Source organism: Exophiala aquamarina (genome assembly GCF_000709125.1).
Source record: "Exophiala aquamarina CBS 119918 chromosome Unknown aczIA-supercont1.10, whole genome shotgun sequence".
In the NCBI taxonomy this organism is placed as follows: Eukaryota; Fungi; Ascomycota; class Eurotiomycetes; order Chaetothyriales; family Herpotrichiellaceae; genus Exophiala; species Exophiala aquamarina.
In genome coordinates, this window is record NW_013550578.1 from 484,633 (window position 1) to 507,147 (window position 22,515).

The 22,515-nt window shown below is 48.5% G+C and overlaps 7 protein-coding genes across 7 annotated transcripts; all 7 read left to right on the plus strand.

The window, feature by feature from the left end:
- Nucleotides 1-3,801: 3,801 nt before the first annotated feature.
- A1O9_09462 (uncharacterized protein) lies at nucleotides 3,802-4,236 on the plus strand (the record flags this gene model as incomplete). The annotated part of the gene is made up of 1 exon (XM_013401432.1): nucleotides 3,802-4,236. A coding segment is annotated over exon 1 (201 nt), but the record flags the coding sequence as incomplete, so codon positions are not given.
- Nucleotides 4,237-5,158: 922 nt separating this feature from the next.
- On the plus strand, nucleotides 5,159-6,459 carry A1O9_09463 (uncharacterized protein; the record flags this gene model as incomplete). Its single annotated transcript, XM_013401433.1, has 2 exons — nucleotides 5,159-6,283; nucleotides 6,334-6,459. 2 exons carry the CDS (start codon nucleotides 5,159-5,161, stop codon nucleotides 6,457-6,459), a joined length of 1,251 nt encoding a protein of 416 aa, XP_013256887.1.
- A 4,297-nt stretch (nucleotides 6,460-10,756) lies between these two features.
- On the plus strand, nucleotides 10,757-11,698 carry A1O9_09464 (uncharacterized protein; the record flags this gene model as incomplete). The annotated part of the gene is made up of 2 exons (XM_013401434.1): nucleotides 10,757-11,115; nucleotides 11,185-11,698. Coding segments are annotated over 2 exons (873 nt in total), but the record flags the coding sequence as incomplete, so codon positions are not given.
- Nucleotides 11,699-12,395: 697 nt separating this feature from the next.
- A1O9_09465 (uncharacterized protein) lies at nucleotides 12,396-13,631 on the plus strand (the record flags this gene model as incomplete). Its single annotated transcript, XM_013401435.1, has 2 exons — nucleotides 12,396-12,953; nucleotides 12,999-13,631. 2 exons carry the CDS (start codon nucleotides 12,396-12,398, stop codon nucleotides 13,629-13,631), a joined length of 1,191 nt encoding a protein of 396 aa, XP_013256889.1.
- A 1,889-nt stretch (nucleotides 13,632-15,520) lies between these two features.
- A1O9_09466 (uncharacterized protein) lies at nucleotides 15,521-16,318 on the plus strand (the record flags this gene model as incomplete). Its single annotated transcript, XM_013401436.1, has 1 exon — nucleotides 15,521-16,318. The coding sequence occupies one exon, from the start codon at nucleotides 15,521-15,523 to the stop codon at nucleotides 16,316-16,318; it is 798 nt and encodes a 265-aa protein (XP_013256890.1).
- Nucleotides 16,319-17,419: 1,101 nt separating this feature from the next.
- Nucleotides 17,420-19,651, plus strand: A1O9_09467 (uncharacterized protein; the record flags this gene model as incomplete). The annotated part of the gene is made up of 1 exon (XM_013401437.1): nucleotides 17,420-19,651. The coding sequence occupies one exon, from the start codon at nucleotides 17,420-17,422 to the stop codon at nucleotides 19,649-19,651; it is 2,232 nt and encodes a 743-aa protein (XP_013256891.1).
- Nucleotides 19,652-20,802: 1,151 nt separating this feature from the next.
- A1O9_09468 (uncharacterized protein) lies at nucleotides 20,803-22,107 on the plus strand (the record flags this gene model as incomplete). The annotated part of the gene is made up of 1 exon (XM_013401438.1): nucleotides 20,803-22,107. One exon carries the CDS (start codon nucleotides 20,803-20,805, stop codon nucleotides 22,105-22,107), a length of 1,305 nt encoding a protein of 434 aa, XP_013256892.1.
- Nucleotides 22,108-22,515: the final 408 nt, after the last annotated feature.

The window sequence follows — 22,515 nt, forward strand, 5'->3', positions numbered from 1 at the left end:
ATACTAACCTACTATAGGAGAGGCTAGAGAGTATTTCCTTTATTCGTATAGTAAATAGATTTTCTCTTTTCCTTTTCTCTCCTTAGCTTTAGAATCCTCGTTATACGGTAGTTAGACGAATTACTCTAAATTCCTAGCTAAACCCCTATACTACGTATAGTATCTACGAATCTATTACCTTCGTAAGTTATTAACGATACTTAGTCGAATTCTATCGTTATATAGAACGAAGAAGAATACTAGATTAAAAGAATTATTTACTATAAATTCGTACGAAGAAGTCGAGGGTCTTAAAGATAATATTTAGTAAAATAGACGGAATATATAGAATTAATCTAGAAACCGAAATTATCGCTCTAGAATACCGTAGCTTTAGATATATACGAATCGATAGCGAGATAATCGACTTCTTAATTACTATACGAGAATAAAAGAGAAAGTATATATAAAGGAACTATAAAAGTAATAAAATATTTAATTATACTATATATATTTAGCTTATTTAGTTACTATACGATAAAGCCTAACCGCTACGTTAAGGTATAAACTATAGTTAAGTATAGAGAATATTCCTTATCTACTAGAATTATACTAGTACTAATATAAGTATTATACGAGAATAAGAGAATAAAAGAAATATTATATATACCTACCGCTAAGAGGCGAACCTTTTTATAACTACCTCGCCGAAGCGAGAAGGAGAAGGAGGAAGAAGGAAAGCTTTATAGATAGGGAGAAGAGCGCCGTCGTTATCGAATAAATTCGATAATAGTACTATAATACTACTATCGTCGTCTTTATCGCGCTTCGTATAACGAGTACCGCGGTTCGACTACTTATAGTTATCGTACGTACTACCGAAGTATCCTAAGATACGTTAATATTCTAGAAATAAATATATTAAGCGCTTATAACGATTATAAGGACTAAAAAGAATATTTCGGCTCTAAATAAGTAAGGCGTTAATATACGATAGCCGATATAATTAGATCTATACTAGAGTAACTACTCTTCGTACGAAAGGTACGTTCGTTTCTAGTATAGCTAAGATCGTCCGTTAAGAAGTATTATAGTAGTACGATACTAGCGATTATTCGAAAGTAAGGAAAATAGGAATTTAAGTTAACGCGAGCTATTCTAACTAATACTAAGTTATAGCGATATTCTATACTACTAATACTATATTATCTTAACTTTTCCGTTCTCCTATTAGTATATACGACTAAACGGAAAGGCCTAGGGCTTAGAGTATAGAAGACGAATTAAAGAGGAGGAAATAGATTAGTTCGCTTACTTATTTACTATATCGACTACGAGCGTTTAAGAGTTAGTAATAACTAATAATTATACGTAATAGGAGTAGAAATAAGTACTTATAAAAAACTTTCTCTATAATTAGTATAAGAAAAGAAAAAGTAGGATAAAAGTAAGTAGAAATAAGAGTTTTACTTTATACGCTACTCGGCGTCCGACTAGTCTCTATTAGAAGTAGCGGCTTCTTAGCGCTATACGAAGAAAGGAAGAGAATAATATTACGAATTAAATTCGTATAAAGCTCTAGAGTACGCTCTAGAGCGATTACTTATAGTATACCTTTAGGCTATATAACTATATAGTTAAAGCTATATAATTTCTTTCTATCGATTATCTCCTAGGAAACTATATTAATCTACTATAGAAGAGGATAGAAAGTATTTCCTTTATTCGTATAGTAGATAGATTTTCTCTTTTCTTTTCTCTCCTTAGCTTTAGAATCCTCGTTATACGGTAGTTAGACGAATTACTCTAAATTCCTAGCTAAACCCTTATATCTAGAGAGAGTACGGCGTATCTAGGTATAGCTAGAGATAATAAAACTTAGAGAGATATAGTATATATAGGTATACTAGCTATTAAACTTAAAACGATAGAATAGAAGGGCGATAGAGGGTTTACTATATAGACTATAGGAGTATAGGGAAAATATCGATTATATATAGGAGTATAGGAAAAATATCGATTATAGTATACTTATAGGGTAGAAAATAGTTGCTGTAAGAGCTTAGTTATAATGTATAAGCGTAGGGAAAACTGTCCTTGCTGTACGGTAGCCCTAGGCTCCCTAGGCTCCTATAGTAAATTGAGTTGCGCTGGGCTGCGGACTAAAACACCGATATAATAAAAAGGAGGATACTATAGAGTTTATTAGATATACGCCTCTCTAAGATATCCCTATAAGCTCTAAGGTTATTTCTATAACCCCTCCTCTATCGGAAGTTATTCCTACGAGTAGTCCTCTACTAGAAACTTTAGATTTAGTAATCCTCACTCCGGAGCGGCCTCGGCTACGGCGCGAGCCCTCGCTAGAGGGTTCTCCGCTATAGATTACGCTAAATAAGCCTCTAGCGTTAACTACGCTACTAGTACTTAGTAGGATAAAGAGACGGCGAAACTATACTATTAAATTTAACTAGGGTCGATAGCAAGGGTTCATTCCTAAGTCCCAGGAGCGATAGTAATTTAGTGACCCTAGGGCTAGTAAATGAAGCGGAAGAATATTGATCCGGAGGTCCTGGAGTGGCGTCAACACTAAGGTTAACGCCGACGAGGCTTTATCAAACCTCAGCCTTGTCGACGAGGGTTCACGATGACAGTGTAGTTAATAAATGGATGAATAATGGCAGGATATGCAAAAGGGGTTAATTTTACAGCCAAATTAGGCCTAGTTTACATTACTTGGCATTCGCTCGCATTTCCGTTCGCTCTGGCCATTCGCTCCCCCGAGACATTCCCGATACCTACGCCTAGTCTTTGAGAAACGAGTAGTTAATTGAACGCTGGAACTGGCAAGATAGCTGTCGAACTCTATGTCTGATGGGGATGCGAGTGTCGGTTACTAGATACAGATTTGAAGATTCTAGCGATCCCAAGGGAACAGTCCCGGCGACCTTGGGCACCACAACTCATCCCCAATTGGAAATATCTGAGCGATGAGAGGCCTTGCCAAAATTAGCATTGCGCATATATGGGAACCGATCTCGATACGTGGGTCGTTGAGCGAGATAAACTATTCATATCGGAAGGAAGCTGCCGCCCTCATAAACATCCAGCAAACCTCTCCTATGTGCAATGGCAGGGCGCTGACGAAAGTATCATCAGAATGTTCGAATGCCGTCTGTCCTTCGGCAGTACAAAGTCCATCAACCCGGGGTGCACATGCACTTGTGATGAGCAAATTCACCAGAGCATCAGACAACAGAAGCTCTGGATACAGAGGATCGAAACTTTAGAATACCAAGCTAGAAAATTGACCTCAGCTGGCTCAGATATAATTTGAAGTTTTATCAATCTCTTCTTAGAGGGAGGGCGTTTGTTTTAGAAAGTAACTTTTTGCGAGCAGTCGACAGGCTGCTGGCCAAGATATCTGGACAAGGAGAGCGCGCTTCTCAGAGACTGGTTCCTGTAGTCGATTGTATCAAGGTATGATGGGTTTTTGGAAAGAGCCAGGTAGCATCACATGGTGATAGCCTCGTGCCTGCCTGGACGACGATCACCTCCGCCCGAGCGGCCCACTCAGAAGGGGCAAAGAGATGAGAGAGGCACGATAGAGTGGAGTAAGGGCTATTTGAAAACGCGGAGAAAGGGCTGATTCTCCAACCGGAGTCGACATCACACATCATTCGGAACTCACGTCTAGGCTTCAATTCAACTTCAAACTATCGGAACCGATCGTGAAGAAAGAATCCGCTTGAAACTGTGCCGGCGGCGATAGCCACTTGGAAAATCATGGCTTCAGAATAGACTCCTATTGTGAACGGGCCAACATTTCTGCGAGGTACGGCTATGCTAATCATTTGGGGTGGGCTCGATGACGGAAAGACAAATACAGAAGAAGAGGAGCTTAACGACTGGTGGAGCGACGAGCATCTCCCCGAACGCCTTGTGATCAAAGGGTTCCTGAGGACGTGCCGGTTTCATGCGCTTAAGTAAGGAATATCACAATACTTGGTCTGTTATGAAGTTGAATCACTAGACACACTCACCTCGCCAGAATATATGGCAGCGCTCCACAATCCAACGCCGAGAACGAAAAGGTTCATGCCATTTCTCGCTTCAATGAACCGTTCAGCTTGTCGTATCCTGTATTCAGTGTCTCGTCCCCAATTCGGTAAACGCAGAGAGGGCGGTATAGGTGGTTCTATTGCGCACATTGTCTTTCAACCACGTTCATTTTCAGAGTCAAGAAAACAAACACGTCCAAGATTGGATTGCACATAGACGGTGGCCTTCTCTGGTCAAGCACGTTATCTGGAAGTTCGACAAATTCGTACGACGGCGTTCGTTTCCAAGAGCGATAAAATTATTCCCAAGGCCGCAGCACCCTGCTGGTTGAATGTGCTGAACCAATTCCGTCGCCGTTTGCAAAGCACCAGTCGACGACTGAAAGCTTCGTGGAGGGCATTCGAGGCTGTGGAACTCAAGGCGTGGGAGTCCATTTCTACAGCCTCATTTGTATCGCATCAGAGTAGAAGGTTGCACAATCCCTGATAAGTCGGAATTACTGCTACGCCTTCCATGAGTCGAAATGGACTTAGACGTTGGCTGCAGCTTGCGGATGTAGATCTTGGCAGAGTCGAGCAGACTTTACCATTTCTCTATGTAGCATAAGCCAATATCAAGCGGCATGACCAAGGATTATTTGGCTTTTACTGCCCTGCAGTTACAAATATAAGAAGGCATCGGCCAATGTCCTTAGATATAGAAGTGCGGTGGACATGAGTGAAGGCAGAGGGAGCGTGGGTATTGAACCAGATCCTTAAAAACGTCATCCTCTCGACGATATCGGAATTATATTAATCCGAATCTCCCTGCGAATGCCAAGCCTTGAGGCTGCCTGTGTAGAGCCTCGCGGTTTACCTTTTCCTCCGCAGCTGCAACTGGTTCAATCGCGTTCGTTCGCGTGTCAACCACCACAAGCCCAAAAAAAAATCTCCAGCACCTTTTGAGCCAGACATTGGGCAACCACGATCAGCTTCATTGCTATCGTCACGTATCGCTCGTTGCAATTACTTCTTCAATATGTCTTGTTGATGCCCTGTTGGTCGACGCTTCATCATTGCCCACGTTTTCCGTCAATTCCTGACGCTGTCGCTCTTCCGCTTCTCCGTCAATCCACAGGATGAGTTTCTTCAATAATCCTCAGGCGCAGGTGCAGCCTGCAAAATCTAACCTTTTCTCTCAATCCTCAATATTCAACCAACCGCAGAATCAACAAGCCCAGCAGACACAGCAGCCGAACCAGCAGCCGAGCCAGCCAGGCGGTGGGCTCTTCGCCGGTTTCAACTTCGGCAAGCCCTCCTCGCAGCCACAACCTCAAGCAAGCATCGGACCTTTCGGTGCTTCTGCTACTCAAAGTCAGCCTCAAAATCAAACCGGAACTGGATTATTTGGAGCGGGTGGGGGTGGGGTTGGAGGTTTCGGCGCATCCATGCAACAGCAACCGGCCCAGACTGGAGGTATGTTTGGACTTTCTACACAGCAGCAACCGCAGACACAGCGTCCTCTAGACCAAACACTACGGTTTGGCCAATCTCAGCAAGGGCAGTCGGCCTCTCCGTCCATGTGGGAAGAAGGCCGAGGTTTGAATGTGTTCAGATCCATCCCCGCGCAGATGAACATTGTCAAAAACAAATGGGACCCACAGAACTTGTCTTCGCCATTGCGCGGGTACCTATACCAGCACGTTGGTAGCGAGGCGGAAGCATTTAAATACAGAGCCGGCCCTGATGAAGATGAAGACAAATGGGAGGAGGCCGTCAATAAACGCCCTGGGCCTGAATGGGTCCCGCTTCTGGTAAGAGGGTTCTTTGAATTGGGGCGCAAAGCTCAGATTCAGATGGAAGCCATTCAGAGGTGTAATATGATGCTCCAAGAGATCAATGCGTCTCTCGATGCCCAGCTCAATACGCATCGTCAGAACGTGGCTGCACGGCTAGAGGAGTGCAACCGACGACAAGTTTCAGCTGCGCAAAGAACTCTAGCTTTAGCAGTCAAGGTGCAGACTCTGCGGAATAGAGGGTATGTGATGGATAATGCGGAAGAGGAACTAAAAGCGAAGCTGGAAAACCTCCAACGTGAAGTGTTCGACCCCAGCCTGAACGCACGCGAACAAGAAATCTGGGCTAGAATGTTGGCTATCAGAGAACGAACAAAGCGAATCAAGGTGGAGATGGAGAGGATTGCACCAACGGCGAATGAGGAAGACTCCACCCTTGATGAAGAGACCATCGTGGCTGCTAGAAAGGTACCGTCCACAGCTCTCAGTTGAGGTCTATCTACTAACATAACATGCAGACATTGGAAGCATATGATACACAATTACGACATTTGCACAAGGAATTGAATTTGGTTTCACAAGAATTTGCAGACTGGGAAGCGATCTCGAAGGATCGGGATAGTGACATCCCTCGACGGCGTTGAGACTCAGCGAGTGTTCAATTCAGCTCCGTCTGGTCTATGACCCCGTCACTACAACTAGATGGCTGGGGTGAATCTTGCATAGCGACAGGCAAACTTGGGTCAAACACCTTGATGAATTGAGATATCATTTTGATGCTCTACCATGTATTGTAGAACATCGGTCCTAGATCCCAGCGATCTCTACCGCGCAGCATACTGGACACAATAACTGTACATCGAAAGAGGATGTGCTCTCGTCTTGGTTGTTAGCTGACCTTGATATGACAAGGAATCCTATTTCCGATCGTCACATTGCTTCCACTGGGCCGCCAAATCCGTCTAGCCCAACCCAGCTCAATGAGCGATGTAGAAAATATACAAAACGCAAGCCTAGAATAGTTTCTGCGCCCAATCAATCACATGCGGAGCTGTCCAATAATATAACTGGTCAGCAAATCCTGTCCCTCAAACACTAGCAATAGTAAACCCTGATAGGGCTCGAATTCAAAACGAAGTATCATAGATGTGGCGTGAGAGGGGAGTTCCGAAGCATGTCCATGTCTCCCGAAAAAGTACACAGCGACACGAGGCGCCGCAGGATGGAGGACTGGGAGAGATATGTGCATATGTGGTCAAATAGGGGACCGCAGGACGTACAGAACCACAGTGCAAGACAAGCGACCGAGAAAACCTGCACTTCCAGCGTGGCGCGCGCTTCGCCGTCGCGGATTTCTTTCTCCGAGAGCTGTTCAGGGGCTGTATCGTCGAAGAGAGAATGTGTTAGCTACATGCATCCGTGGTGAGTAGGTAGGGCATTGTGGTGTTGGGGATATCGCGAAGATAGGTATAGGTTGCTTGCGGGAGATGGGAAAGGACCTACGGCCTCCAAACATCGTGTGTGTTGGTAACGGCTGCGGCAGCGGATTTGATCAAGAGGGGAGGGTTGGTGAGGAGTCTTAAAGTGTGAGAAGGGTTTAACGTATTGAGATGAGGGCAAATTCCAAGATCAAATGTTTGTTCAATGTACAAAAAATCCCAGATACATAATGCGGCGCAGGTAGTTCGCGACCATAAAGTCCACCGTACCTACTACTGTGGGACATTACTACCTGGACCTCCAAGCGTTGTTCTTTCGTGCGAGATATTGTCGCACTTGCTTCATGCCACCGAAGGGCTTCCCTGTGTCGGTGGAAGACTGGAGATGGAAAATCAGCCGAAGCTGTGTAGATGGATTCTGGGTTCGGAGGCCCTAGATATGCAGGGATGGTATTTTTTTGGTTATACCGCAGGCCTCGTCGCACGTCGGGACGACTGAGGTTCCCACGAATTGATATCGACACCCATCTTTAGGATATATACACGGTGATCAGCGCTGTAGTCATATATAACCAGCGCTCACACAGGGTGATCTGAAACTAATTGGGTGTCTGCCGTTGCCTTAGTATCATCATATCGATTAAGCTCCGTGCCTGTTGGAGATAGCCGAAGCGAAGCAAAGCCTCATCCCCTTGCCAATGTCCCCTTTGACGATCAATACGATTTTCTTGTCGCTGAAGCGATCTGCATTCATCAAGGATGGGACACGTTGTTGGAAAGCTTGGGCGAAGTTCATTAACGCTTAGCGAAATGTCGTGGCTGTAATGCTTAGGACCTTGAAACTGTCATCCCTTAGACCGAGCTTCTGTAGTCGCTCCAGGACTCTATCCCTCTCATCCTCCAAGCGCGTGGCAAGGTCGTATAGGGACTGGATTCCCTGCAACTGTAGCTTAACCGTTCGATTCTGGCTCATCGAAAGCTGAAAAGCCCGAAACTCGATCGAAAAGATGCTCGGCTCAGACATGATATTGGTGCGGAATACCGGCGAGGTAATGGTTGACATGTTCGTGTTTGTGGTCTTTGTAGTAACTTGGCCGGTCGGAGTCGTTGGTGTCGGAGGATCACCGTTTACGGCCTGGCCATTCGAAGAGCGCATATAGTCCACTGGGTTTCGAAGTTCGGAGAGTTCACGCTCGCATGACTTCCTAGTTTCTGCCTGTTGATTCTTGTAGACCAATAAGCCTTGGCTGTAATCACTTACATTATATGAGAGATCTCGAAAAGCTTGGAGCGCAACTGGCGATACCTCAAGCTCTCTAACAGTCGTTCAACATTCCGAATTTCAAGACTTGCAAACTCAAAATGTTCAGTCGCCATCCTCACCCGGCTTGCTATCGAGAGTCGGGAAAACTGTAGCATTTTCTCTGAAATTAAAAACAAACGAGCATATAGTTGTCGGACATGTATTTCGCCCTCTCGGGTCGTGTAAAAGTCCTTATCTGATTCGAGCAATGAGGTGTCCCTCAGGATGAAATAAAGCGCCTTCAGGTGATCTAGAAACTGCATATCGGCCTGCAGCTTGTTTCTGAGCCATGATGCTCGCGCGTAGAATCCAACTGCCAGAGCAACCACAAATGTCAGAATGGCCAGGATATTGGCGGTCATCGACAACGGGCTATCCTGAGCCATTCCGATGGGCTACACACTGGCAGTCAAACATGTAATATCTAGGCAAACACAAGTATCATGAGAGAAAGCGGTGAAGCGCCCGACCTCAATAGCAGAGCTTTGAAGTTCAACAAATTGTGTTCCCACGAGAGACCCATGCGTATCCAAGCTTCGTCCGACTCTGGTGGATGGCTGCAGCCTGCTCGAGTTGGGATGGTCATGAGGCTGAGCTCTAAGCCACGTCGGCAGGGCTGTAGCTCCGAGCGGGGTGTATGTAGATAGATTGACGCATGATGGATCTCACCGAACTTTACCCTGGACGCTCCAGGATACTTGTGCCTTGCCATCCCTCTAATACTCGGCATAGTGGTGGCTTTATTATCCCAAGGGACCTCACAGTCTCGACATTCATGGCATGGCAGGCATGCAAGTGATCTAGGCCGCTGAAAAAAGTGTTCATAAACCCCTGCAGGGCCACGCCAACAACGCTGAATCAAACAATCCCTGTTCCAGCAATGACCCTGGCCGTTGCGCAGCAAAATTGGTACCCCTGACTGCCAAGAGGCGGGCGATTCTCTGGTCGTCTAGCCAAGGCATCTGCGTACTGTTTAATTGGAGTGGCTCGGAAACTACCTGTCCACACTGGGTTGCCTTAAATACTTCAAATAGCCTGGTATCGATTGAAGTCGTACAAATCAATGCTTCAGATCAGGGGACGGTATCGATCGAATGAGCCTCACACGAGAAGGCGAATTCGACTTCGAGGTTGTCAATCGAATGGTGCGCATGGTTTAATAGTAGACCACAAGGCACGTATAGAGTCCATGGTTGGAAGGGAGCCCCATTGATACGTAATAACATCACCGCGCTAGCCCCGATGATCTGACTATGGGTACCAGGTATGAGATGAGCTTTGAATGGCTCTGCTTAGTCCACGAATCTGGGATTAAGGAGATTTCGCGCGCTTGTATAGCCTGTCGTTTGGGCTGTGTTTTGGAGTATTGCTTTCCTAAGTCATTTCTTATTTTAAAAGCTGATTACCGAGATTAGTCATTGTGCCTCGACTTCTCCTCCGACTCGAGTCAACTGGATCGGCCTTTCATTGAGATGTCGAGATCAACAAATGTCCGATCGCGAAGCGAGCATGAAAGGAAAGCCCAAGGTCCAAACAAAACGTAACTGCGGTTACGCAGACATCTTGCCAATACTTTTAGCCAATTGTTATCAAACAGCACGACGGGGACAACTTTCTGTGTGGACCAGTTCATCGTTAGCTTCGGGAATTTGTTGGATATGGACATAGTACAATGCTAGTTTGTCTATCTTCCATGATGCAGAATCTCCCTAGTCGACGCGCTTCAGATCAGATGGTTCTTTAGGTCAGGCCTGGGGGGCTGATCGGGGCGTTGGACTTGACCCCTGCTCGTTTGGGTTCAAATCTTCACTTATTGGTCGGTAAGGCGTCTCATCTATATTGCCGCAGAACGCTGCAACTTCAAACACTATGGACGGCACCAAATGGATCCCGAGACAACAGGACAAGGGCATGAAGATCCCTCCCAGCTAGAAGACGCTCTCTCTGTTCAAGTGTACTCCTAGGACTCTTCTATAGCACTCACGCTCCGTTCGTTCCCAGCAACCCTCTCGTTCTTCATCCCACTTACTCGCCTGGAACTCGTGCATTCTTTCACAAGCTTGCTGATTGCCGTGTACCAACCATCAATTGAAGTAACCACCCCACCAAGAGGTCGACTGACCCTCACGCTGTGGGCGAGAGACAGCGAAATAGATGTCCCAGTTTGGCGCAAAGACAGGGTCTCAGGCCTCGGGAACGGCAATGGGATCCCCCGCGTCCACAGATAAATATCCGGCTTCATCAAGCAACGAGAATTACCCAGAAGTTGCCACTCGACTGAACCAACGACCACTTCAGACTTCCTACTCACAACCTTCCTACCCACAAAACTCTTATCCACTACCCAGTCAAGAGGCGTTCACACCCCAGACAACATATCAATACCAAGTACCACCGAAACAAGATGTCTATGAGCCTCAAGAAAAGCAGAAACGTAACCCTTGGGGCCTATCTCCCCTTGCTTTCGGTCTTTTAGTCGCCATCATAACAGCACTGGTGGTTGGTGGTGCCGTTGGTGGAGGTGTTGCTGGTGCGATGTCTGGTAAAGACGATTCAAGGTAAGTGACATACCGCTGAACACAGTGGATGCTTCCAACAAAATCAAAAAGGCCTGGACGCTAATGCAGGGCCCACAGTTCAAATGTGACTGTCTCAACGACCACAGTTACTGCAGGCGATGCGGTAGCGACACCAACAGCGTCAGCATCAGGGACGGCGACATCCTCGGCCCTGCCAGAGCCATCTTCGCTGAAGTCGTTTACGGTTCCCGAGCCGTACTATGTCGGTACACTCGCAGACCCCGGCTGTCAGCAATCCAGAATAGACGTACAAAACGACGAAAGATACGACCTTAGCTGTGGAGTTGACATGGGCAACAACATCAAAGATCGAGATGACAGCACGAAAGTGGTGGCTGATATCGTCGGGATCTTTGCATACAGCATTACTGACTGTCTATATGCTTGCACCAATGTTAACCGCTTCACCGAGACCTGGAAAACTGGCACCGCGCAGCAATGTAAAGGTGTGACGTGGACTTACAATATGGCACAGAGCAATACGTCGAACTCTGCGAACTGCTGGTTGAAGAATGGAACGTCGACAGGTTACCAGTGTAACAGTTGTATCAGTGGAGTTCTCGTTTGATAGGACGTGGTGTGACCTTTCTAGACTAATATCCACTTTGGACTTTTTGAGATGCCAGAGATGATGAGCTTACATGCGAGCAGAACAGGATCCCTGCTTTATATGTCTAGATCCAAAAATTTATAGGTCTTTGCGGTGAGACCAAAACTTACCAATTGTATTCTGCTTTTCACGAAATTTTTAGATCAATCGAATGCACTGATACCTGGAGGCTTGGGGCTTGAAATATTGGTGGGCTCTTTGATCGGCCTTGCAGCCTGCACGCCAACATGGTACTTTGAGGCAAGCTGGCCAGGGCAGTCCACAGCCTCGTCCCAGTTGTAAAGCCAGATCTATTCTCTTGTGAAATCGTCCGGTCCTTCCTTGTACTTACCGTTCATTGAATGGTTTCTGATCCGGGAGTGAGTGAGGAATTCTGATGTACTACCAGTCACCGCACGCCAGCGAGGTAAACTGTTCATGAATCAAGCAAATAGTAAGCACGTGACAACACGAGTCGTGCACAGACTCCCAGTTGACTTCAACTTTCATTGTCACTGCGTTCGTGAATCTTCAAAACATAATCAAGCATCCCTTCCTACACGAGAATTTCTTCTACATTTCGCCCGTGCCTAAACTACGACTTACCTTTGCACCCCGGAAATTCTGCAGATTCGATCCCCTTTCCCTCGATTGAACCATCACTATCATCATGAGCGAATCTGGCGATGACAGACCACCAGCAGATGTTGGAGGGGAAGATCGACCTTCCGAGAATGAAGATCAACTCAACGATCTAAACGACGACTTTGCAGATCGCGCCTCGAAGCATGCCGCCGACGCAGATGACTCTGACGACGAATCACTTCTGTCTGAAGTCGATGAAGCTCAATTCGCCGACTTCGATGCTTCTGCTGTCCAGGTGGCTCCTGACTTCGACACCCTCAACAAGAGCATCAAGGTCACAAAGCGGAAACGAGTCGAAGGTGAAGACTTGCCGCAGAAGAAGAAGGGGGTAACCCGAGAGAAGGTTCGAAAAAACAAACGGAGACGCGGTAGCGATGATGGTTTTTCTGGGGGTGAAGAGGTCGAGGGTAAGAGACGAAGGGCCAGGGGTGGAGCAGATGGCGAGAGGAAGCCTCGACCTGCACGAGTTGAAATCAACGATGAAGATTTGACACCGGAGGAGCGCAGACGACGCGCGCTCGATCGGGCTATGGACGCAGCGGTCAAGAAGTCATCTGGCAAGAGGATCAGAAAGGGCGAAATCGTAAGTCAATGCGCAGGGATATCCTTTCCATCTAACAGTTTCTAGGATCTCGAACAAATGGCAGACCAGGAGATCGAAGAGATACGGAATCGCATGGTCGCAGCAGCAGAGGCTGATGGAGATTTAGTACGACAAAATCTGCCTGCCTCTCAGAAGCTGAAGATGCTGCCGGAAGTACTTTCTCTGCTCAACCGCAACACTTACGTCCAGTCTATTTTGGATCCAGAAACCAACCTCTTAGAAGCAGTTCGATTTTTCTTGGAGCCCTTGACAGACGGCAGTCTTCCAGCATACAACATCCAGCGTGAACTACTTGCAGCACTTGCCAAACTGCCGATGAACAAAGAGACTTTGATTTCTTCTGGCATTGGGAAGGTGATCCTCTTCTATCGAAAATCGAAGCGTACCGAGCCAGCCATTAAACGGCAGGCAACCAAACTGATGGAAGAGTGGTCGAGGCCGATCTTGCAGCGAAGCGATGACTACACCAAGAAGACCTGGGCACGTGCAGCTTACGATCCTACAAAGAAGCGCGACGATATCCAAGCTGCATCAGTATTGGTTCCCAAGGCGAAAAGTAATGTAGCACCAGGACACAGGCCGAGCAACCGGGCAAGATTGCTGCCCGGAGCCACGAGCTACACCATTGTACCAGAGGTTTCCATCGTTCGACGTTGAAAGCGGCCTGTTGTCCTCTTCTGGTTTGGACTGCCTTTTGGGTCTTCGAGAATGGCTGTCCCTCGGTAATGACAGTAGTAACGACAGTAGTCGTGCGGGAGACGCGACTGCGAGGATAGACAATAGCTCGATGGGTGTTCTGACCCTGATTTTATAGGTAATTTCATCAGAGCTTCGGAACAGGATCCAGCTTGCGACTCATGCTTCAGCCTGGAGTCGAACACTCCAAGGTCCCAAAGGGTCAGCACTGGGGTGAGTTCAAAAAGCAATGGACCACTCATATAAATGGTCAGCTTGGCCACAGGGATGTAACCAAGAGACAACGATAGAGCTGCCAGGAAGTTACTTTGCAGGGCAACTAGAACCGTGGTGCGACAAAAATTCGTCCGAGGCTGAACCCACGCTCTCTGGCCACTTTAGCCATGTCCTACAGGCGCGATCATTAGTGCAGAGTGCGAGCAATATCATTTTCCATCTACATTTTTGATTCAAGGTTTTCCTTGCGAAAATAAGTCGGTTGAAGGACTGTCTACAGGATGAGTGTGAGCCTCCTCAAGAAGGAGGAATTCGTGCTGTCATGTATCACGCCATATTTGTTCACCGACATAGGGCATCAGGTGTTCACGAGCGAGCGAGAAATTGGGTGCCACAAGATGGTAGTCTTCGTAAGGAGGCTAGTCTATCTACAAAAGGAAGGGGACAGCGACGCGAGGAGCCTAATAGGTAGTCCAAGTAGTCCAGAGGCGAGATACCATTGCGCCGGAGACCATGAATTGCCAAAAATGAGCGAAATGTTCCGGGGGCTCTACCCGCAGAGGGTAATTTTGCAGAATGCCGAAAGAAAACCGGAGTGGACCGCAATAAATAACAAGAGTATCCGTACTTGCTCCTCCTGTATTGTACAAGTAAGCCTCGAGTCAGGGGCCGTGGAGATGGTAAACAACGCACCAGACAGGCGGGAAAACGTTTGGATTAAGTAACAAGTGATAACCAGCCAGGGCCATTCGGCGACGCCCGGGGACCTCGTTTCCTCATCTCGCAGGGGCCACGGCCCATAGGGAGCACGTCCGGAATGGCCTAACCGAGTGATGGTTAATCTTTATGGCCACCTGATGCGAAAGTCAGAGAAGCCACATGCGACTCGGATCACCGTGAGTCGAATGTTGATGCGTGATTATTCACTTGCAGACTTTCACGGGAAACGAGGTGACTAACGGCTTCCTTGCCAGGACGCGGTACGAGGGCAACAAGGCGAGGAGGGCGGGAAGGAGGGAAGGGCGCGGATATGCTTTCCCTGCCAGTGCTGGTTCAAACGGCAGGAGCCACGGCGAGTCCAGCTGGGGGGTGGCCCCTTCTGGCTGATGTCATAATGAGCCCAAGCCTGAGCCTGAGCCTGAGCCAGGAGAGCGAGGGAAGACCACCAACGACCGATGGCAAGAGCAAGAATTTGTAACCCCAGTACTCTATGCACACCCTATGTAACAGCTTGGTGGTGGAAACTAGATATATCTGATTGCAACCCACATTTTGCGGAAATCCATTTGTCTCCCACACCAACCCGACCACCGTAAACATTCTTACCCATCTACTGTCCCAACCTACGTCAAAGGGCACGGCTTCTAGCTTGCAGTTTGAAGCTCGCTAAACCGCCCAACCTAGCGACGCGAGAGCTCTCCGGCGAACACCCGGCCTTCATCCTAACACCCACCCTGTCCCTGGTGCGGAGCAGTACTGGGGTGTAATTGAAAGATAAAACCCTTTGGTCACCTCGCCGACCTTCACCTACTCATCTTCAATCGGTCCCGCGCAGGACCTCTCTGCACACATCCACTCCTCCACGACACATCCTCATCCACCTTCTCGAACCCCACATAAACACACTCGTCGCCATGAAGATCCTCACCAAAGAACAAGAACGCGAACACTACAATGCCGTGCTCTACGGCGGTGCGGTTGGCGGCACTGTCGGCCTCGCAGCCGGCCTTGCTGGTGTTGCACTCGCTCAACGTCGTTACCATTTCTTTCGGAATCTCACCCTCCCATTAAAAGCATTTCTAGTCACCTCCAGTGGTACTTTTGCTGGCATTGTCAACGCAGATCATTACTCCAGAAAATATGAGAGCGAATCCAATCCTCTAGATGTGGAATACAGGCGACGAGAATCTCAGAAACTGGAGGCCGACCGAGCAGGCAAGACATTCACCGAGCGAGCCATGGACTTTGGCCGCCGGGAACGATATAAAATTGTCGGTGCAAGCTGGATTGCATCTATGGCTGCGGCGTTCGCCATTGTCAATCGGAATAAATACCTGTCAGGACCACAGAAGATTGTTCAGGCAAGAGTATACGCACAGTTCTTGACGGTCGGCGTTCTCGTGGCCACTGCAGCCTTTGAGATCTCAGACTCCCGGAATGCAAAGGGCCGATACGAGACTGTGAGATACCTCGACCCCAGTGATCCAGAGCACAAGCGATACCTAGAAAAGCAGGTTGAGCGCGAGGTAGGCAGCCAAGGCAACCAACCTGGCTCCGATGATCTGTGGAAGGATATGGTCGCCGCAGAGGAGCAGAGGATCAAGGAGCGCGAAGAGAGACATAAGGAATTGGAGAAGCAGCACCACAAGAGGAATGGTAAGAAGTCTGAGAAGAAGCAGGAGAAATCCCAAGACAAGAAGGAGGACGAATAGTGAGCGAACGGGCGGCTCCCCGACCCAATCAGTCATATGAAGGGATCGATTCAGCGATAGCAGTCCCTCTGATCCAGTCGACTTTGTGCTTTTCAGCATCACCGAAGCATAACCAAACCTGTACACCAGAAAAGGGCCAGGCTATTTAATGAGTATCTAACGATCAAATTGGAATGTCCCCCTTCTCCTTTGCCCGTCTACACCGAACAAAAGTCTGTACATTACCACCCTCACCGTCTTACCTCCATCTCCTGCCAAATGCGGCGGAGGGAAGATGCACATGCACATGGAAACAACGGCAAGCCTATGGCTGAACATTTCTTTAACTACTCTGGTGATGCTTCCCTTGAAAGAGGGCGAGTCTGATATTTTGGGGATATGGATAAGGCACGATGGTCCATGGCATTTCACTACCGGCGTTTCGAACACAGAAGCTCAGGTTAGGGCATACATGGGAAGAAGTCTTATCTTGATTGTTTAGCCATGCTATGCTAGCTATCAGTTGCAGTCACATATTATCCAAATCAAGCTGAACATTACCACTGCAATTAATATACTATACGACTATACGTTGCAAAGAAGACTGCAATCTAGGTATACCGGAGACATGATTTCTCTAGGTATTGCTGAGCCAGCGAGTGATTCTATGGTCATTATGGGGGAGAGATTGGAAAGGCGGAAGAACCGTTCGTGCAGCGTAGGCCGGAGGGAGGTTGTTCCGGAGAGAGCTTGCTCCGTTAGTAGTAGGCTAGTAGCTTCAGGCTAGACTAGCCGCTGGCTAGCCCCGACTGGACTAGTCGGTCAACACTACTGGACGGAGATACTCTCCACCGAGCCCAGAATGCGGATGAGCAAGACGAGGGAGCCAGGTCAGTATGCATGACGTTTCGAGCTCCACATGCAGTACATACGTGCATGCCAGTTTGAGAACATGCAATTGTTGCCTACCAACCCACCGACTCTGTGACCACCACATTTATCACAACTACCACTTCCACAATTGCACCTGTTGACTATGCCATAGCTCTATTCACCACCCATCCCGTCTACAATTAAGTGCTTCGATAACAGTGGCCCCTTGTCGCCCTTCCACACCCCACAATGTCCTTCCTCGCTTCCTGCTGTGGATATGGCCGTAAACGTGGTGACGACACCGAGCCTCTGCTCCCACGGTATGAAGACGATACTGCTCGTCAAAGAGCTCTCCACCAGAAACTGCACTCGTACCAGATGGTGAGAGCTCTTTCCAAGGGTTACATGCCATCCAATGAACAAACCATCATCAATCTTCGAACCCTCCTCGCCTCCGACCTCCTCAACCCCGGTAACGCTGAGCTGAGTGATTCAGGCCGCCTACTTGTTCGAAACTGTCGAGGCTGGCTGAAGCTATTCATCGAGCTTTTGAGAAACAAGAACAGCGAGGACCAGATCCAAGATTTTATTTGGTACCTTACAAAATCCAGAATCTCCGTCGATATCAGTGATATCGCTCAATCCGCCTCAAAGGTCAAGGCCAGGGCCGACGCTCGAGCAACTTATGATAGTTTTCGAACCGTCGGGAGTCTGCTCCTCACGAACTCGGACTTTAGGCTTTTTGTGAATGACGTTGCCACGATAGGCAGAGAAGTCCTGGCCGACACTGCGTTCTCCCTATCGGCCGCCGCAGAGAAGACCGGCAAGCAACTTGTATTGTCTGCTGAAGAAGAAAACACCCTGAAAGAGCCTGGAGCAGATGAGGGCTCTCTTCCCTCCAAGCAAGATCTCGAACAAGGGGCCGAGGAAACTGCCAAAGTCGTTAGCCAGCAGGGCGCTCAAGTTGGAAAGGATACAATCGAAAGTGCCAAGCAGAGTTTCACTGGCGCTCAAGGGGAATCCTTGCTGTACAGACTGAAACAGACCGTCATACACTTGAGAAAACGGACCGACTACCAGGACTCGGTTTCCACGATTGCGAAGCTGATCCAGAGGTATGCCGTTGCGTACTCCAGGGTTGCTGATACCGCTATCGCAACCGCGCAAGAAGATGTTGACACCAACCCAGCTTTGGATCGTGCCGTCCGTAATTTCTGGGACCTTTTGAGCAGTTTTGGTGATAAGAAGGCCTGGCAAGAACTCGAGAAATATTTCAACCAGGTGCTTAGCCATGCTCAATCTGATCCTCAGTTCGAAGATTTCATGGTCGACATTGGGAATTCAGTACAGAAGATGTTGACTGATCCCGACTTCTTTGAGAACGCCGATAAGAAAATCGAAGAACTAAAACAAAAATCTGCAAAGCTTGGGTCTGAAACCACCTTCCGCGATGATCTCGATAAACTCTTCAAGCAAACTCAGATCACACTCACTTCCGTCGTGGAAGATCAGGATGTCAATGCCCTGCTGCTGGCCACCCGCCGCATCTATAAAACGCTTTCACCGCCCAATCAGATTACAAACCCAGATCTGATAACCGATTCCCTCCACATCTTCCTTCCCTTACTCATCAGAAGCATCCAGCATATTCCCATTCCTCGTATTGAGGTGTCCGTCCCCGAAATGGATCTTCTACTAGAAAACCTGGTTCTTGAACCTGGCCGCAATGTGAACTCCACTTCTTTCTTACCTTATCGCCTTCTGGTCTCAACCCAGAATGACTTGGAGATTCGCAAAGCCCATTCCAAGAAGACTGTCTCTCGCACAAAATCCCTCATTACTGTCTCTGTCAACGGCTTGTCGGTCGCCGCCCAGGATCTGGGCTTCTGGGTTCGAGGCCACCCAGGCTTGATTCGTTTCGCTGATGAAGGGATTGCCTCATTCTCCTTGGACGAACGTGGCATTGACATCAGTATCGATATGGAAGTTGGTCGCGAACGTATCGAGCAGATCTTGACACTTCGCGGCGTGAGGGTTCACATTCACAAGCTGGACTATACACTGCGCAAAAGCAAGCTGTCATGGCTCGGTTGGCTGTTTAAGCCGTTCTTGAAACATCTCATTCGTCGATCGTTGGAAAAGACAATCGCTGAAGGCATCGTCTCGACCCTCCGCACTGCAAACAGGGAGTTAATCTTCGCACGTGAAAGACTCCGAGCAACGCGTATTGCCGAGCCACAGGACGTACTCACCTTTATCAAGGCGGTTTTGGCGAGATTAACTCCAGAAGAAGATCCTGATGTATACACCCGTGTCGGAGTCGATGCTCCACAGCAGGGAGTCTTCAAGGACATTTACACACCAGGCAGCATCGTCAAGCTATGGCATGAAGAGGCCCTGCGTGCCGAAGAAGCGGTAGCAGACGGTGAGGAGCGTGGCGGAGGCTGGAGAAATGATATCTTCGATACACCTGTGATGTAGTAAAGCTTGAATCCATGCGAGGAATGGACTACTGGGCGTTGTTCTTTGATTTTCGGTCTTTATAGCGGGTGGGCGGCGATGGAATGCAATAACATCCAATGCAGTTCGACGGGAACTTGACGCATTCCAAATTGCGTATACCTCCCATACCTGTTTTCGCGATTGTCAAAATACTTGGTGTCCACGAACACGAACTCGAACAGAATGTACACATAATTAAAGGACGCACAGGCATATACGTAACAGGAACCTGTACTGTATGCAGCGTCCGCTCCCATCCAACAGAGTGGTAGTAATCACCATATTATCCGGCCGTCAGGTGAATATGACTACTTGTCGTTTTTCTCCTCAGACAACCCCCTTAGCTCCACAGGCGGACACCGTCACGAGCGAGCAATGGAGCGACGATGTACGTGAGGTTCACATGACACGCAAGGCCGGTGAACGCACCCAAGGCTGGCCGATTACTTAAGCAGCCCCCCTTTTTTTCGTGTCACCTTTTTCTGGCAGGTACTCCTTCCTCGATAGTCCATTATCCAATTCTCGAAACAGCACCATTGACGACAAGGCAGCCTCTATGAATCAATGCCTGCCCACCTCGCCTCTCCTCTCTTTCTCCCCTCTCTTGTTTGCAGTATACTCAGACAATGGGGTGAACTTGTTCCGGGAAGGGAGCAGGTAGCATGGGTGTCTGAGTCTGCACTTGGGTGGCTTGTCCTAGACATGTTTCCGTCTCTGTCTTCGCCGTCGTTGTTTTCATTGTTGCTGTGGTCCTCATGGCCATGCTTGGCTATCGACCAGCAGCAGTGCGCGACTTGCGAATGCTCCCAGGCAGGTCAGCACGCCCCGATGAGCAAGACATCACACGAAATCATCACAACCCACCCCGGGTGGTTGAGGTAGGCAGTGCGGTCTGGTCTCACGGGGCGATGTCTTGCGAAAGCCTTCTTTTGTTTCTCGGCGAGATCGATCTTGGACAAGAGTTTCACACTTGCCCGTCCCACCGCTATCAACTTCCCACTGTCTCTCATTCATTGTAGTTGAATTTCGTCCACCAACACATTATAAATGATGCGCAACTCACAACAGCTGCATGTTGTGCTCTTCCAATCGCCTTGCCTCGCACGCACAGCCTCGCCTAGCACATGGAGATGCCGATCAGTGCCCACAAGGTCCCAGATGGGGCTGACGACGAGAACAAGGCTGACGACAATGTTGCAACCAAACGCCAACTCAAAATGGAAGCCGAGGACTTGAGGCACATCATTGACACCCTCCAGCTCACAGGAAATACGAAACTAAACCTTCAAAACTTTGTCAACATTGACTGGCCCCCTTTCGGTCCACCATTTGTGGGAGGCACCCCACCGTCGACCTCAGAGGGAGGATATGCAGTCATACGCTTGCTGGCAGACCTTCATTTTCGAGAGCTGGAGTCCCGCTTGGCGAAGGAGGATGTCTCGGCGCTGACACAAGAGCTCAACTCCACCAAAGAGAAGCTCAAGGATGTTGAAGGCTATCATAAAGCCAAGGTTACCCGGCTCTCAAACCTACTCAACGCAGAGACTAAAGATACTCTGCGCTTCACAGGCGATTACCTGCAGCTCCGCATGAAATTTGGTGCAGCACTCCACCGTGGACACCACCTCAAACAAGAGAATGAGAAACTCAAGGCCAACAATACATCCCTACAGTTGAGGGCCAAGGAGGGCCAAGCTGTAGCTGATGAGGCGGCAAAGGTGAAGGAAGAAGTCTTATACCTCAGAGGAAAAGTCCAAGCTCTGAACAATCTCAAGCACGAAAACATCCAACTGAAGAAACAGAAAGAGCGTTCACGCATCAAACAGCGAGATGAAGAAATACAGCAGTTGTGTGCAGAACTTGACGAGCTGCAAACTTCCTTGGTGGAAAAGAGCTTGACACACGCGCCAAATGATGAAACTTTGACCCAGCGCTACTTCAGAACACTAAAGACCACGAGCTCGAAGCTGACGGCAATGTCCCAAAGAATCTCCGCCATGACTGACGCCGACAGAGCGGGTGCAGGCTGGTGCCTCGTCGAGCAACAAGAGAATGTAGTCAAGGCTCACACCCGTGACATAATCAAGGATATTGACCAGAGCCTTGCTCTTGGCGGCGAAGCTGGCAGAGGGCAGGCTCGGGAACTCGATGAAAATGAATTTCCCGCCTTGGGTGCAAGCTTGAAGACCACCACGGCAGCAATTGCTGGCAGCAGTGGTGCTCCGTGGGGAAGTTCCAGTCGGTCCCCGGCCCCAGCTGGACGGGGCGTCAGCGACGCAACAGCAGACGACCGCGACCAAGGCTGGACAACAGTCAGCACCCGGACGTCTCCTCGGAAACTCAAGCACGATCCTATCGACACCGCTGCCAATCCCACCGCGAGTGCCAGCACTACCTCCAACAAGAATCGCGTCGGCCAGAAATCCAAGACCTAGATCGCAAAAGCCATCAAAAAGGATCTTTTACTTGCTTCGTTGGTTGATGTCGGGCCTGAGATCTGAAATCTGGTCGCGTATGGGCATGAGGCTAGCTGGGCGAGACAGAGTATCATTATAAGGAAGGGGAGATGTGATCCGTGTTTTCGATATTTTCTTTTGTCAGTTGCATGCCATCCACGGGCCTCAAATCCAAAAAGGGGGTAATTGGATCGATTCAAGGTATTCCGGATTGGGATTTTCTCTTTTGGGTTTGGAGATAACGAAATCGGATCTCACTTGAGGGATTGTTGTGAGCGGTCGCGCTGGCGAAGGGGTCATCAGACGGAGTTTGATGAACTACCTGTCTCTCTGACTAAAGCCACTGATACCGCCCGCCAAGACCCTTTCATTCCAGCCTTCTACGCA